The sequence below is a fragment of the Strongylocentrotus purpuratus genome, unplaced genomic scaffold (genome assembly GCF_000002235.5).
Source record: "Strongylocentrotus purpuratus isolate Spur 01 unplaced genomic scaffold, Spur_5.0 spur5_scaffold_20, whole genome shotgun sequence".
Taxonomy (NCBI): domain Eukaryota; kingdom Metazoa; phylum Echinodermata; class Echinoidea; order Camarodonta; family Strongylocentrotidae; genus Strongylocentrotus; species Strongylocentrotus purpuratus.
This window is the reverse complement of record NW_022145606.1, coordinates 12308042-12323855: the sequence shown is the minus strand read 5'-3', so window position 1 is coordinate 12323855 and position 15814 is coordinate 12308042. Positions and strand designations below refer to the sequence as shown.

At 36.4% G+C, this 15814-nt stretch overlaps 1 protein-coding gene across 1 annotated transcript; it reads right to left on the bottom strand.

The window, feature by feature from the left end:
* Positions 1 to 6829: 6829 nt before the first annotated feature.
* LOC105440513 lies at positions 6830 to 15137 on the bottom strand. The gene is made up of 6 exons (XM_030993659.1): positions 15015 to 15137; positions 11988 to 12290; positions 9911 to 10054; positions 7903 to 8192; positions 7584 to 7635; positions 6830 to 7128 (listed from the first exon to the last, which is right to left on the bottom strand). Exons 1-6 carry the CDS (start codon positions 15067 to 15069, stop codon positions 6830 to 6832), a joined length of 1143 nt encoding a protein of 380 aa, XP_030849519.1. The 5' UTR covers positions 15070 to 15137.
* Positions 15138 to 15814: the final 677 nt, after the last annotated feature.

The following is a 15814-nucleotide window of genomic DNA, read 5'->3' as shown; positions in this document are numbered from 1 at the left end:
AAAGACGTTTAGTTTAAAACGCAATGCGTTCAAGCGATTTTTTCGTCGGTCGTAAAAATAAACGTGTTTGAAAACACAAACATGAAACGCTGAAAAAGATGCGTTTTGTATCATGATTCTGCAGAATCACGGTCGCTAAAATTCGATTGAACGGACGGAGTTCTCAATCATGATTGTATGACGGAGCCTGTTCCGGTTTGGGCAAAATCCGCGCGCCTGCTTTTCATGCAATTTGCGTTTACTATACCATGCTCTTTATCGTGGCCTGTTCCAATATGCTTTACCATGTTTTCCTTCTTTCTGTTTTCTTTTCTTTCTCTTTCTGTCTTTCCTTATATTATTCTTTGTTTCTTTCTTCTATTCTTATGTTATTCTTTGTTTTTTTCCTTCTATCACCTTCTCTTATGTTATTCTTTATTTTTATAATTCTATCACTTTCTCTTTCGTTATTCTTTGTTTCTTCCTTCTATTTTTATGTTAATCTTTGTTCTTTTCCTTCTCTCAGCCTTTCTCATGTAATTCTTTTGTTTTTATAATTCTATCACTTTCTCTTTTGTTATTCTTTCTTTCTTCTTTCTATTCTTATGTTAATCTTTGTTTTTTCCCTTCACTCACATTCTCTTATGTTATTCTTTGTTTTAATCATTCTATCACTTTCTCTTTCTGTCTTTCCTTGTGTTATTCTTTGTTTCTTCCTTGTATCACATTCTCTTTTTGTCATTCATTATGTTATTCTTTGTTTCTTCCTTTTATTCTTATGTTATTCTTTGTTTTTTCCTTCTATCACCTTCTCTTATGTTATTCTTTATTTTTTATAATTATATCACTTTCTCTTTTGTTATTTGAATTTGAATTTGAATTGAATTTATTTATTCACCACCATTGAAAACATTGAAACAAAAGATAAATGTACAATGACAATGTCAATATAACATAAATGCATGACATGAATTATAAAAAATACATGTTCTACAGCGATATACATGTACATTATGACAAACATAAAGTAAACTTTGCTTCAAGAGTAAAACAATAAATTACTATTTACAATGATTTTGTGATCGATGGTAAAATAGAGTCAAAAATAGCACATGTGCTAGTCGAGTCTGACTCTCGTTATCCAAAGCCTAAAAATAAAGTTAATTTAAAAATACATGATGGGTTTCCAAATCTTATAAATAAGATTTGTGTATAATTTTAAAATGACACTGGTTACTATATACAACTAAATAGTTACGAGGTTATGATTCGTGGTTTTCACTTAAGAGTAATTTTGTAAGTTTTTTACGAAAAGAGGTTCTTGATCTCTCAATTCTTAGATCAGTAGGAAGCATATTCCAAAAATTACTTCCAACAAACGAAACAGAAAACTTTCCTTGGTCTGTTTTGAATAAAGGAAGACGTAATTGTCGACCCGTTTTTTGTCTTGTGGAATACTCATGTTGTATCATACTGCAATAATGTTTTAAGGAATGAGGTAATCGTTCATTTATCACATCAAACACAAAAGTACAAATAGATAATTTATGCAATTTAAAAACATTCAACAATTTGAGCTCATAAAACAGTGCATTAGTATGAAAACGATGTGGCTTGAAAGTTATAGCACGTACAGCCATCTTTTGAGTATAAAATATACAATTCAAGTGTGATTTATAAGTACTACCCCAAACCTCGATGCCATATGTAATATGTGGCTGTATCAGAGCTTTATACAACAGTATCAATATATGTTTAGGGACAAAGTGCCGTAATTTAAAGAGGATACCGACCTTTCTCCGTATACAGTCATTAACAGATTTTATATGTGAATTCCATGTTAAATCTCTGTCAATGGTAATGCCAACAAATGTTGCTTCCTCCACTTCTATTAATTCTGCCCCAGATATTTCTAATCTCCCTTTAAGCACAGCCTTTCTTCTACGACTACTGAAGAACATGAAATTGGTTTTTGATGCATTGATAGTAAGCTTATTTGCAGTGCACCAATTCTGTATTGATTTTAAATTTTCATTTACTTCACACTCATCTATTTGATCTACACCTTTGGGAAAAGTATGAAAAATATTAGAATCATCTGCAAATAGTCTGAAATTGAAATAATTTGTCACAGTTGGCAAGTCATTTATATAGATTAAAAACAGAGTTGGTCCTAAGACAGAATCTTGTGGTACACCGCATTTGATATATCTACTTTCTGATGATGACTCTTTGTATTTCACAAACTGCATTCTGTCACTAAGATAGCTTTCGAGCCATTTCAGTGCATGTCCTCGGATGCCATAATGTGATAGCTTTTTAAATAATATTTTATGGTTTATTGTGTCAAAAGCCTTTTGAAAGTCAAGAAACACGCCAAGCGTAACACATCCTTCATCTATACTTTTCAATACCGTATTCATAAGATTAATTAATGATAATTTAGTATTATACTTTTTCCTAAATCCGTACTGATGGTGATATAAAATGTCATGCATTTCTAGAAAACTGGTCAATCGAACATTAACTATTTTTTCTAATACTTTACCCAAAATTGGTAAGACAGAAATGTGTCTATAATTCCCTGTTTCATGTTTATTACCTTTCTTAAACAGTGGACTGACTTTAGCAATTTTCATTTGATCAGGGAAATTTCCTGTTTCCAATGAAAGATTGAAGATATGTCTTAATGGTTCAGCCAAAATAGATGCACCATCCTTAATCAGGCGTACTGGAATGTTGTCGTAACCACAAGCTTTCTTCTCGTCTAGAGCCGAGATGTGGTCATGAATTTCCTTCATTGTGACCGGTTTCCAAAAAAGGGATTGCTCAACACTATTATTCAAATAATCTTCAAATAATGTGGGTACATTTGGTATTGCTGATGCTAGATTTGGACCAATGTTTACAAAGAAATCATTAAATTCATTGGCAATTTCAGATTCAGTTGTTAGAACTTTATCATTTCCATCAATACGCCTTATAAGTTTTTCTACCTTAGTACCTTTGTTACCTTTATTTCTCCCAGATAGTAATTCATTTATGATGTTCCACGTTTTACTAGTGTTATTGCTGTTCTCAGCTAGCAAACCACTGTAATAATTTCTCTTGGCATTGCGAAGAACAGTCGTTAATACATTTCTGAAGTTCCGAAATTTTTGTACATCACTTACATCAAAATTAGATTTCCTTACTTTTAAAAACAATTTATATTTTTTTCGAACAGACTTCATTATTGATTTGGTTATCCAAGGTTTCTTATAAGCGCGTCCTTTGCAGCTTCTTTTCTCTTTGATTGGTGCATGTTTATTACAAACATTATTAAACAAATTAAGAAAAATGGAATATGCCATGTTAACATCTTCACAGCTATTGATATGTTGCCACTCTTGCCCAGCAAGATCATCTTTAAAGTTGTTTACATCATAGTTTTTATAACATCTGTAAGTTACAGTCTGTGGATAATGCATCTGCTTCGAATTTATACATGGATTTTCTAAAATCATGAACACAGGGTAGTGATCAGAAATATCACATTCTATAACACCTGAGTGATTATCAAACTTGTTCATATTAGTGTATATATGGTCTAATAAGGTTACAGACTCACTGGCTACTCTTGTTGGATATTTTATTTTCTGCTCCATTCCTACGCATTTCATCGCTGTTGAAAACCCTTCTGTTGTTCCGTCTGAACTTAATGAATTTATATTAAAATCTCCTATTATAATGGTATTGCGTCTGTCGACTTTAATGTCTTCTAAAACTGTGAGAAGACTTTCTTGAAATTCTTTAACATCTGTATTTGGTTTCCTATATAAAACACCTACCATCACCTTCTGGAATTCTCCATTGTTTATTTCAAACCAGATTGATTCTGTATGCTTCACTGTATAATCTTTCACGACGTATTTCAAATTAGAACGAATATAAGCTCCTACCCCTCCTCCTCTTTCTTTATCATCCCGGCACTTTACCTCCAATAAATAACCTTCCATTTCCAAGGTTGATTTTTCTAAAACTCTCCATACTTCTGATAATGCAATTACATCGAATCTGAACTTAACGCAATCTTCATATAACAACTTTAAGGAATCAACATTTTTGTTTAGCGAACGTACATTTACATGGGAGATACTAATTGATTTTTTACCGTCAAGTGGCAATGTACTATCAAATGAATTTGGACATAACTTATAAGAATGTGATATAGTGTTATCAAACATATTATTAGAATATTTGTATCATGAAAAAAAATGACATTATGAGGAGACATTACTCCAACAGGCGGAGTCTGAAGTTTTTGTTTTCGACATTATCTAAACCCACTGCGAACAAGTCGTCAGGGGTTGAAATTATCTTAAAAGTATCATCATTCATTTTGCAGACGATGTTCCCTGCCTTTGTTGAAACAGCTTTCACCTCTGCAGATTTCTTTGCTGCCATCAAGACAGCATAGCGAGTAGAGGTGAGATCTTCGTTCACAAAAACCTGCCTGAAGGATTCCTTCCCCTTTAAGTGGAAACGCCCCTGGTAGACCTTGTCCCGCTTACGTTGGGCGACAAAGCGCACGACGGTGTCGCGCTTCTTCCCCGCCACCTTCCTTCCTAAGCGATGGCAAGCCGAGATGTCGCTCTCTGCAAGCTGCATCCCGGTCTCCCCAGCCACCTTACAGATTTTCTCGATCAGGATCTCCTCTGTCTCATCCTTCTCCTCCTCAGCCAGACCGCTGATCCTCAAATTATCTTTCCTCCCAGCCTGCTCTATTGCATCTTGTCGAAACTGGAGGTGGAGAAGATGGGGATTGACCACCTCCTTAAATGACCGCAGGCATACCTCTTTCACTGCCTGAACTATAGCAGGAACGGCTGCCTTTACTGCTGCCTCAACTGCCTGTTTCACAACATCTCCCATCATGCCATCAAAGATCTATTCTTATTCTTTGTTTCCTCCTTGTATTCTTATGTTAATCTTTGTTTTTTTTCCTTTTATTAGCTTTTTTTTTATGTAATTCTTTGTTTTAAGCATTCTATCACTTTCTCTTTCTGTCTTTCCTTCTGTTATCTTTGTTTCTTCCTTCTATCACTTTCTCTTTTTGTCTTTCCTTCTGTTATTCTTTGTTTTCATAATTTTTCTATCACTTTCTCTTTTGTTATTCTTTGTTTTTTCCTTCTATTCTTATGTTATTCTTTGTTTCCTCCTTGTATCACATTCTCTTTTTGTCTTTCATTATGTTATTCTTTGTTTCTTCCTTTTATAATTATGTTATTCTTTGTTTTTTCCTTCTATCACCTTCTCTTATGTTATTCTTTATTTTTTATAATTCTATCACTTTCTCTTTTGTTATTCTTTCTTTCTTCTTTCTATTCTTATGTTAATCTTTGTTTTTTCCCTTCACTCACATTCTCTTATGTTATTCTTTGTTTTAATCATTCTATCACTTTCTCTTTCTGTCTTTCCTTATGTTATTCTTTGTTTCTTCCTTGTATCACTTTCTCTTTTTGTCTTTCCTTCTGTTATCTTTGTTTCTTCCTTCTATCACTTTCTCTTTTTGTCTTTCCTTCTGTTATTCTTTGTTTTCATAATTTTTCTATCACTTTCTCTTTTGTTATTCTTTGTTTCTTCCTTCTATTCTTATGTTATTCTTTGTTTCTTCCTTGTATCACATTCTCTTTTTGTCTTTCATTATGTTATTCATTATGTTATTCATTATGTTATTATTATTATGTTTCTTCCTTTTATTCTTATGTTATTCTTTGTTTTTTCCTTCTATCACCTTCTCTTATGTTATTCTTTATTTTTTATAATTCTATCACTTTCTCTTTTGTTATTCTTTGTTTCCTCCTTGTATTCTTATGTTAATCTTTGTTTTTTTTCCTTTTATTAGCTTTTTTTATGTAATTCTTTGTTTTAAGCATTCTATCACTTTCTCTTTCTGTCTTTCCTAATGTTATCTTTGTTTCTTCCTTCTACCACTTTCTCTTTTTGTCTTTCCTTCTGTTATTCTTTGTTTTCATAATTTTTCTATCACTTTCTCTTTTGTTATTGTTTGTTTCTTCCTTCTATTCTTATGTTATTCTTTGTTTCTTCCTTGTATCACATTCTCTTTTTGTCTTTCATTATGTTATTCTTTGTTTCTTCCTTTTATTCTTATGTTATTCTTTGTTTTTTCCTTCTATCACCTTCTCTTATGTTATTCTTTATTTTTATAATTCTATCACTTTCTCTTTTGTTATTCTTTGTTTCTTCCTTCTATCACCTTTTCTTATGTAATTCGTTGTTTTAAGCATTCTATCACTTTCTCTTTCTGTCTTTCCTTATGTCATTCTTTGTTTCTTCCTTCCATCACCTTCTCATTCTTTGTTTTATTATTGCGATCTATGCTCAAAACAGCAGTCGACAGTCAGCCGTAAACAATTCCAAAAAGCGCGCGCCGAAGTTGATCTATACTTCCTGGGTCAAACTGCGAGTGTGATGCGAAGTGGCTGGGCTCGAAATCAGCTAGAATCAGCATTGATGAAAAATCGCTTGAACGCTAACCGCAGTGACCTTGTTTTTTGTAATGGCGTTTTGATTTGTGATTCATGTTTGTGATTCTAGCTTCGAAAATTCGATTGAACGCACCCTAAGATGAAACAACAAGATTTGTACAATTCCCCTGCTCTGTGATTACTCGACCCCGTTACGCAAAGGTTCGTATCAATTGCAAAATGACAATGGCCAATCACGATCATCGTTGCATGCACAAGCTGTTTAAAAGGATGATCACTTACCAATCAGAATCGTTATTTTAAATTAACAAAATTCATCGCAAACCCTTGTGTTAAGGACTTATGTTGACCTTCTAAAATCAAGCTAGTTCATAATAAGTGCACCCATCAGACTGAACGAAGTATCTAGAACCTACACTCGTTTTTCTCTCATCATTCAGCTCGCAAACACCACCTTTGTAATTGAATGACTTGCATCCTGCGATGCCATTGCACATCATGCTGCACCGTATCAGGCTAATCATTTGCACGGTCTCCATCACGTGATCAGTGAGACAGTAGCCAATCAGATTGCGTCCCTCGTTGTCCTTGACTCGGCTGAAGACGCTTGATTTCAAATGGTGTTTGCTCGGTTGACATGCTCGGGTAACGCCCGTTACTGCATTCGAGGAATCGTCGATAAATAAAATGGTGATGAGGAATAAGAAGATTATAAGATTACTGTGATGATGATAATGAAAATAATAGTATGATAATGATGACTCTTCTCAAAACGGAACTTGTTTACAAAAATATTGTAAATTTTAGAGCGATTTTTCTAATTTGTTGTCGACTAAAAGTTTCATAATTTCTTTTTATTCTGAAGAAAATCATTTCATTATCCAATATTGAAACAATATGCAAGGGATTGAAACATACAAATATAAACATTTCTTAACACAGAAAACAGACCCTCTTTGCAAAGCAATATCATCAATGACCTCGTATCTCTCAAAAATGCTATGATTGTTCTGAGATATCCTCGGGCAATATTCGGTGGTTGTTTCTTTACGTTTTTTGTGTAACTTTGCCTGGAAATTAGATAAATGATATAAAATAATAAAATGAAATCACCTCTAGTAGAAGTTTCATAGGATGCTTCATCAGCGACGGTAGTAGCGAATTCCTGAATGAATAATAACAAAATAAAATTAGAACGCCTCCGATATTAAAAGCACAATTTTGAGCAAACAAAGTGAAACAATAATTGTTTACCCTTTTTGGCCTTACATTTGCAACCTGTGTTATTGGCACGAATTCAGAGAAGTGAAACAACTTAAAGTAAAAATGGAGGTTCGATGTTGATGTATGTTATTACTATAAGCAGTTATATTTGACAGGGGCTTAACTTGGTATGAACAACTCGTGAGTTCTAATGCTCAACTGTAATTACCTGATTGGTATCCGTGGCCGGAGTCTGAGTGGTCGAGACATGGTTGGTAGCTTGTGCTTCGGTCTGAGTGGTCGAGACTTGGCTGGTAGTTTGCGCAGGATTCTGAATGGTCGATACTTTGCTGGTAGTTTGTGCTGGATTCTGAGTGGTCGAGACTTTGCTGGTAGTTTGTGCAGGTGTCTGAGTGGTCGATACTTGGCTGGTAGTTTGTGCAGGTGTCTGAGTGGTCGGTACTTGGGCGGTAGTCTGTGCAGGAGTCTGAGTTGTCAGGTTTTGAGTCAAAGGCTCAACTGTATTGAAAAAATTGACTGACGTTATTGCTTGTAAATCGAATATAAAAAATATGAATATTGAATGCTTTTAGGGACACAGTGAAAGTGCGTGTATCTACTGCGTGCATCCAATATTAAATTTATATCCAGCTTTTGAAAACCTATTCTACGCGCATGAATAAAGCCCAATCAATAGTTTCTGTTATATACAACAGATGAAGATTCTAGGTCTCTGATTGGTCAAAACTGCAGTCATGAAAGTCGCTTCTGACTGCTGAGCAGTATAATGAAAAATATTAACTGACCACATTTCGACTCGCGCGTATAATTCAAGGACGCAATGGATACGCGTGAAGCTTTTGGAAAAAAACCACTCAACGACCACTTTACATTCTATCGTTCTGTTAACAGGCTGCATGAGACGTGTACTAACCGAACACGGTTCCGCCAATCACTCGTAGCTACCCATATTCACGTGTTCAGAATGGAATTTATAGTTCAAACCAAATTTCATTCACATTAAATCATCTACACATTACTGTTTAGTATGCACAGGAGCAAATATGGATAGATGTACATAATGGTAATCACAAATGTACAAAACTATAGTTTTATACCTCCGTTTAATACCAAGTAGCCGGAGGCATTATGTTTTCGCGTTATCTCAAGAACTGATTGATGGATTCCTGCCAAACTTAGGTCATGTATGTATCTTAGGTTGCGTTTATCTAGCAAATTTTGGCTAGAATCAGGTTTCTAAAACGTCTTTCAGGCAAATTTAGAAGTTGATAAACGCAAAGCCTTTTTCAAACGTCTTTAGATATGGGCATATCTAAAGACGCAAAAAGGTGCGTTTTGAATGTGACATACAGCCAGAATCACGTTTCTGAGAGATCGATAAACGCAAAGCTGTTTTGAACCTCACATACAAATAGGACCCCCCCCCCCCCAGGTGTTGTGTACAAGCATGTGTGTGAAGATGACCTCCGAGAAACTGTCTGCTTCCCGGGTCAAAATAGCTGGGCAGACACAAGGCCTTTATTTTGAATCGTGAAGGGACGATAAACGCGACATCCCGCAAATCACGATCGTATAGTGGGGTTCGATAGTGGGGTTTGATACTGGGGTACGATATGTACATATCTAGTGGCAAGCCTTGATAAACGCGCCCTTACAAAGTCAATGAATTGATTACATTTTGGGGTCACGAGGTCAAAGGTCACGGCGCTCATTATGTATGCAAAAATTGCTCGTGATCACATCATTAGAACCGATGGCCGAAGTACCATCAAACTCGAGACATGTACAGTTGTATGTATTTTGCAAAGCCAATGAACTGATCAGAGTTTAGGGTCATGAGGTCAAAGATAAACGGATCTTACATGTTTATGCAAAATAGCTTGTAATCACGATATTCTGAGAACCTGCTAATGGATTACAATTAAACTTGAATTTGAAAAATTGCTTCTGTTGTGGTTTGTGAAATCACTCTATGGCGGAGGCATCATCTAGTTTTGTAATGGCTTTTATGCAAAAGCAAGTAGACAACGAAAAGATAGTATTGAGGAATATGACGAGAAAATGAAGGAATAGAAGCCAAAGCGGCAGCAGAATGATTAATTATTTTGTTTAAAGAAAAGAAGTTTGAGAAGGAAAAGGGAAAAACATGAACTGACTAAACACTTCTATGTCTTCCTGTTCTGTATAACATTTGTCATATTATCAAATATAATTACCTTCGCATAGGCAGAATGCATCTGCTTGCGAAGGTTCACAATAACAATCTCTCAAGCTATTATAAGGTCGGTAGTAGTAAGCACAGTCATTGACGCGACCTCCGGAACCTGCGCTCGTTGGTTGTCCACCCTCACTCCACAAGTCTGTAGGAACAAACACTATTATGTATTCTTGTTCTGTATAACATATATCAAATTATGAAATAAAATCACTTTCGCATAGAAACAAGAATTGGACATAAGTCATCGGTGTAATTTGCATTGTGTGACGCATGACGGTTATCCATACACTGTAACATTGTGAGCAGCAGATGGCAGTATACGTAAATCTGAAATAGAATCACTACAGAATACCCGGCCTTTGAAGAAAAACCCAACCCTAATAGCCAATTAGTCTAAAAGAAAGCGAAACAATTGGAATAGATAATAATTCGTCGCTGTTTTCACGAAGTGACGGTAGTGAAAAAAAATTGCATTCACTTCGCGTTTCGATTTTCCTCACTACCGTCACTTCGTGAAAATAGGGACGATTATTAGTGAAAGTTTGAAAGGAATCGCACAACTTTTAAGAATGTTGCGAATTTTCTAAAACGTGCAATTACTATTCGTACGGGAATTCAAATCGATGAAGTCATTGGGATCAGTATAGTGGCGGCCATCGTATTCTCATTTGCTTCAACACACAAGGTGATTGAAATTTAATATTCTGGATGGTATTTCCTTTTTAGAGGATCTATATTATAATGTGATGTATTAGTATATTTTGAGTATTGTCCCTAAGGAGGGGAACTTATAATGCTATTACACAACAAACGGAAGAGTTGTGAATACATCACAATCCACAGTCCAAATTTCCATACTAAAATTCGGATAAAAATAGGGAATTTGCATTTTTACCATACTATTTGGTCAGATTTATTTCAAGCTTTCTCTATTCTGGTTCTCCTTTTTATGCTTTATTTCACATGAACTCATTGAAAAGGTTAGATCGTCATTAAAACGTTACGAAGAAATGAAGGAATCGTTTAAAAGGGTAGTCTCAATTATATTTTTGATTTTACAATACAATTTTGCTACAAGATGTTCCGGTTGTGAAATTATTTAATTTCTTCTAATTTTGAAAAGTGAAGACAAGACGCACCGAGTTTAAAATCAAAACAACCATGAAATAATTAAACATGATTACGAATAGAAGGCAACAAATTAAACGAAAAGAAAGATGTATTTGTTATATAAGAAGATTATGATAGCGTGGCTGTTTTCTATGCTTACATTTTTTTTAAGGCCAAAAAAAAAATCATTTGGTTGTCCTCGACCGCCCGCTCGTCATTTTCGGGCCGCTCGTATTTGTTTTATTTTTTATTTTTTAAGTTTAATTTTTTTTGGGGGGAGCAATCTTAAATGCCAAACATACCATTATTTTATGCATTTGCAAGGATCAAAATGCGTCCCGTTGCCAGTTTTGTCTTTTCAGTACGCAATTAGGTATTTATTAAACTTGCCATTTTCATTTTGCTATGTCAAAATGTCGTTCATTCAAATCAGGTTCTGAGCATTCTTAAACTTATTTTAAAACCCATCTGTACTAGTTTACAGTAGGGATTAAACCATCCTGCAAGGTTACTGGACAGGTGGTTATCTCATCAAATCAGCGCTCAGTTAATATAAGATAAAGAGGATAATGGGGGACCAATGGTCACCGATTAGGCATTGTTTGCTACATAGAGGGCGCAAGTAGCTATAAGTAGTACAATGGAGATTTAAAAGGTGCTGTATATCAAAGCCTAAAATACTTTCTGTAATGGTTTTGATATTCATTGTACATTAAACTAGTCTTTTACCATATTAAAGTGTTTTATAGACTTTGTTTCTTTAAATGCTTGACAATCCAAATGATTTTTTTTTTTTAATGGAACAAAAATTACTTTTAAAAAAATTTTAAAAATGGGGGAAAAAAAATTCAAACTCAAAAAAAGACACACAAAAAATGAAGTTAAAAAGAAAAAAAATCCGCCCGTCCAGAATAGCAATCGAGGACAACCAAACAATTTTTGTTTGGGCTAATGGGTGAACTTACCACTGTCGAGAGCTAGTTGCGTACCGTCTTCACATTCGAAGGTTCCCTCTACGGCCTGGTCCGTACAACCGATCCATAAGTAATAATCGGAGCCATGTGTGCGCTCCATATGTTCCCGTACGTACAATGAATTACCTACTTCTACCATCTCATCTTTGCTGTTGAAAACTACAAGTTTTCCTCCAGTAGAGTTGCATGATGATGAAGCCTCTGGGTATTTCATCACGTCTTGCATGGATGAACTGACAGTAAACTTGTAACATCCGGGTCCTACGCTGTCCCATCCAGTGGGGCACGCCCCATCTTTACGACAGAAAATAAATAATGATAACATTATAAACCTTCTCCATGTGCTCTGTCATTCAATATTAGAAATGCTTCTCGATTCACTTATTTTAGAACAGGAAAAAGAAGGTCTAACCCAATCTGGTAACTATCACAATGTCTTTGAATACGTATCATGGTCTGGTGGATACGTCATAGGACTGTGGGTCACGTGGTTCGTGTCCTGCAGTAGTACTAATGTATTTTGGCAAGTCATTAAACTCCATTTTTAAAGGTACTATCTCCCATTTGCAGGCCAAAAAATGAAAAGCTTAAATTCCAACAGCATTTGAAAGATAATACTAATTTAGAACTTCCCTAACAAATAGGGGGCTTGAAAATGTCTTTAAGTGGGAAAATAATGACTATTAGTTGTCAAATCGACTTAGGAGCTATAGAGCCAATAAGTAAAAGTCTGATTTTCAGACCATTGTACTGAATGGTCGTACGTTTTATCCTGCGCAAAGATTCAATCTTTTAATTTTGGCCATTACAAGAAGTGGGTTATTGATGTAGACAGATGCTCATGTACCCTCTACAGCTCATTTTATGTATGTTATTACCAAAGAAGAAAAAAGCCAGTCAGTCACTCAATAGTGTCTGACAGTGAAGTCTAGCTGTTAACGGGTTTCCTTGCATAATTTGAATATTAGGAAACTGCTAACGTTTAAATTTCACAGATAGGACATACATGACATTTTCATAATTCCTGCAAAGTTCTACATAATTTGAGGTTGGCTGCAAATAGGAAATAGTACCTTTAACACTCCACCCAGATGAAGGAGAAAGAACATAGGAATACATTTTCTTAAATACTGGGGGCGTAGGGGGCGTGGGGCGTGGGGCGTGCATATGGAAAACTTTTAGCCCTAAACGCGCATAAAAGAATACAGCACTAAACAACAGCTTTAACGAAGAGAGCGCGCTCAAGTGCACTCTTGCGTGAAAGTACACTGATCGGACTAGTTCAATGCGACAAAGCAGGGGTGCGAGCGCTTGCTCTCGTTGACTACTTACTAACACTAACAAACTAGAATTAGAAATGAAACTCACCTATAGTTAAATAAATGCAAAATTACGGTAGACTACACCAGCAGAGGCTTGCCATTACACCGTAGACGAAATCGAACTCATTCCCTTTGCCAATGATTGTACTGACTTCCCTCTAGTTGGAGTGCAATGACCCATTCGGGTGCGCATGTATAGACATGATGCGCGTAATGCGGTCTCCGAGATTTTGAGCGCAACGCACACACTCTGTACGCACTGCGTTAAATACACACACTGATGACCTCTACAGCGATTGCACGGAAGCTATAACTGTGCATTGTTTGTACGGTACGGGCGCACTCGTTGTGAGTAGCTATAGCGCTACACTATCCCAGTCACCTTGGTTTACTATGAAAAGCTACCTTTTATTTGTTGGAAAATTGCCACCGTTTCCCCTCCACAAATGAAAACAATCGTTATACCAACGTAAAGGTGGGATGTCAAGGTTTCTGAATCCGTCCGAAGATTTTTTATACGTCACTCGTGTAAGATTTGCCGACTGGTTGACTGAGCGAAACCCGACAAAAAAGGGGAAAAACAGTGCAATCTCCATAGGCAGGCTGAAAAAGTCAAAACTTTTAGGGGAAAAGTGCAACCGTTTCCCCTGAAAGAATAATCCCAAATTTAGTATCATTTTTAAGACGACATTTCAAATTATAAGAAACCGTCCGAAGATTTTTTTTTTTTAATTCCATTTTCCCGTAATACCAGCAATTATATCAAAACATGGCTTTTTTGGTGTACGTTCCCCGTGCTTAACAGGATAAGCGACGAGGCGCAGAGCAGATGCGCGTAAGTTTTCCATATGGGGGTTCTTATCATGGTAGTTTGGATATAAGCCGTGGTCAGGGTAAAATTGCGAGGCCCGCACTAAGTACAGTATTAATAGAATGGGCTATTCATTAACAAATGACACTGAACAAGACTTAGCATTTAAAATGGTGCACATCAGAAATACGGTCCTAGGACACCACTCCCTGGACAACCACCACCGGATAACCATCCCAAGTCAACTACCCCTTAGGACAACTACCTCCTAGGGCAACCACCCTCTAGGACGACTACCCCCTGAGACAACTAACCCTTGGATAACTACCCTCCCAAACAACTACCCCGGACAACTTCTCCCCGGACAACAATCCCCTAGGACAACTAACCCCCGGACAAATACCATCCGGACAATTACCCCCTATGACAACCATCCTCTAGGACAACTACCTCCCGGTCAACTATCATAGAGGATATTTGTCAGGGGGTGTTGTCCGGGGGTTGTTGTCCGGGGGTAGTTGTCCGGGGGTAGTTGCTCGGGGTAGTTGTCTGGGGGTAGTTGTCTGAGGGTAGTTGTCCTAGGGGTAGTTGACTGGGGTGGTTATCCAGGAGTCGATGTCCAGGGGGCAGGTGTCCGTATACGTAGAAATACGTATCAATCAGCATGGAGAGAGAGACATTGACAGACAGACAGAAAGAAAGAAAGAGAGGGAAGGGGTTTAGAAAAAGAAGAAGGGGTGGAATTGGGAGAGGTGGACAATATTTAGCAAGATAAATAGAAAGAGAGAGTGAGAGAGAGAGAGAGGTGGAGGGGGTGATAGATTAGTTGGTTGGAAAGGGAGAGAGACAGAAACAGGAGGATGGGGGATACGATTATAAACTTACCGGTAGGTTGCATGGCGCTGGCCAAAGAAACGAGTATCATGATAATAGCTAGCATTGTTGGACTGCGTGATGATAAACACCCGATTGTAAGCAAGAAGCGAGAGACAATCGTCACACAACCACCATTCCACGAGTCCCGATGAAAAATGATCTTGAAACGATGAAAGGTCAGTTGAAAGAACCACAGGTCACGTGATCAGGTCAATGAGACAAAAAAGGATTCAACGCTTCTGGCCACGCCCCACCTTGTCTATAAAATGACCACTGATCGCTGGTGCATAATATGCGCCGCTTGTCTGACCCTATTGTCTGCATTCAATTAATTAGTGTTAATTGTTGATTTTTAGTGAGGATGAGAAAGGAAGTGGCGAGGTTACTGGCTCGCCCTTGAAGAGTGTTTATATTTTGATTAATTAAAATTTATCATAACCATACATTAATTCTGTTCCGCTTGTCATTTCTGTATTATAATTAAATCCGTGTATAATGAGAATTTTTGTTGAATATTGAGCCGTAACAATAAATTGTTGACTGATTGTGGATATGGACCTGACTTTACCGTGTTTCATCTATTACTAATTTGGTTTCAATATCATGATTATATACCGAAGGACGCCTGAACAATTATTGCCTAGTGTCTTTAAGATATGAATGAAAATGAGATAATTATAATTAAATCCACCACCTTGTATGTATTAATTTTGTAAAGTGCTATTGTTAACTTCATGACTGACTTCACACTCCATATAATTTAATTGAATTGGCTTTATCAAAGGAAGGGGTCATTCGATCGCCTGAAT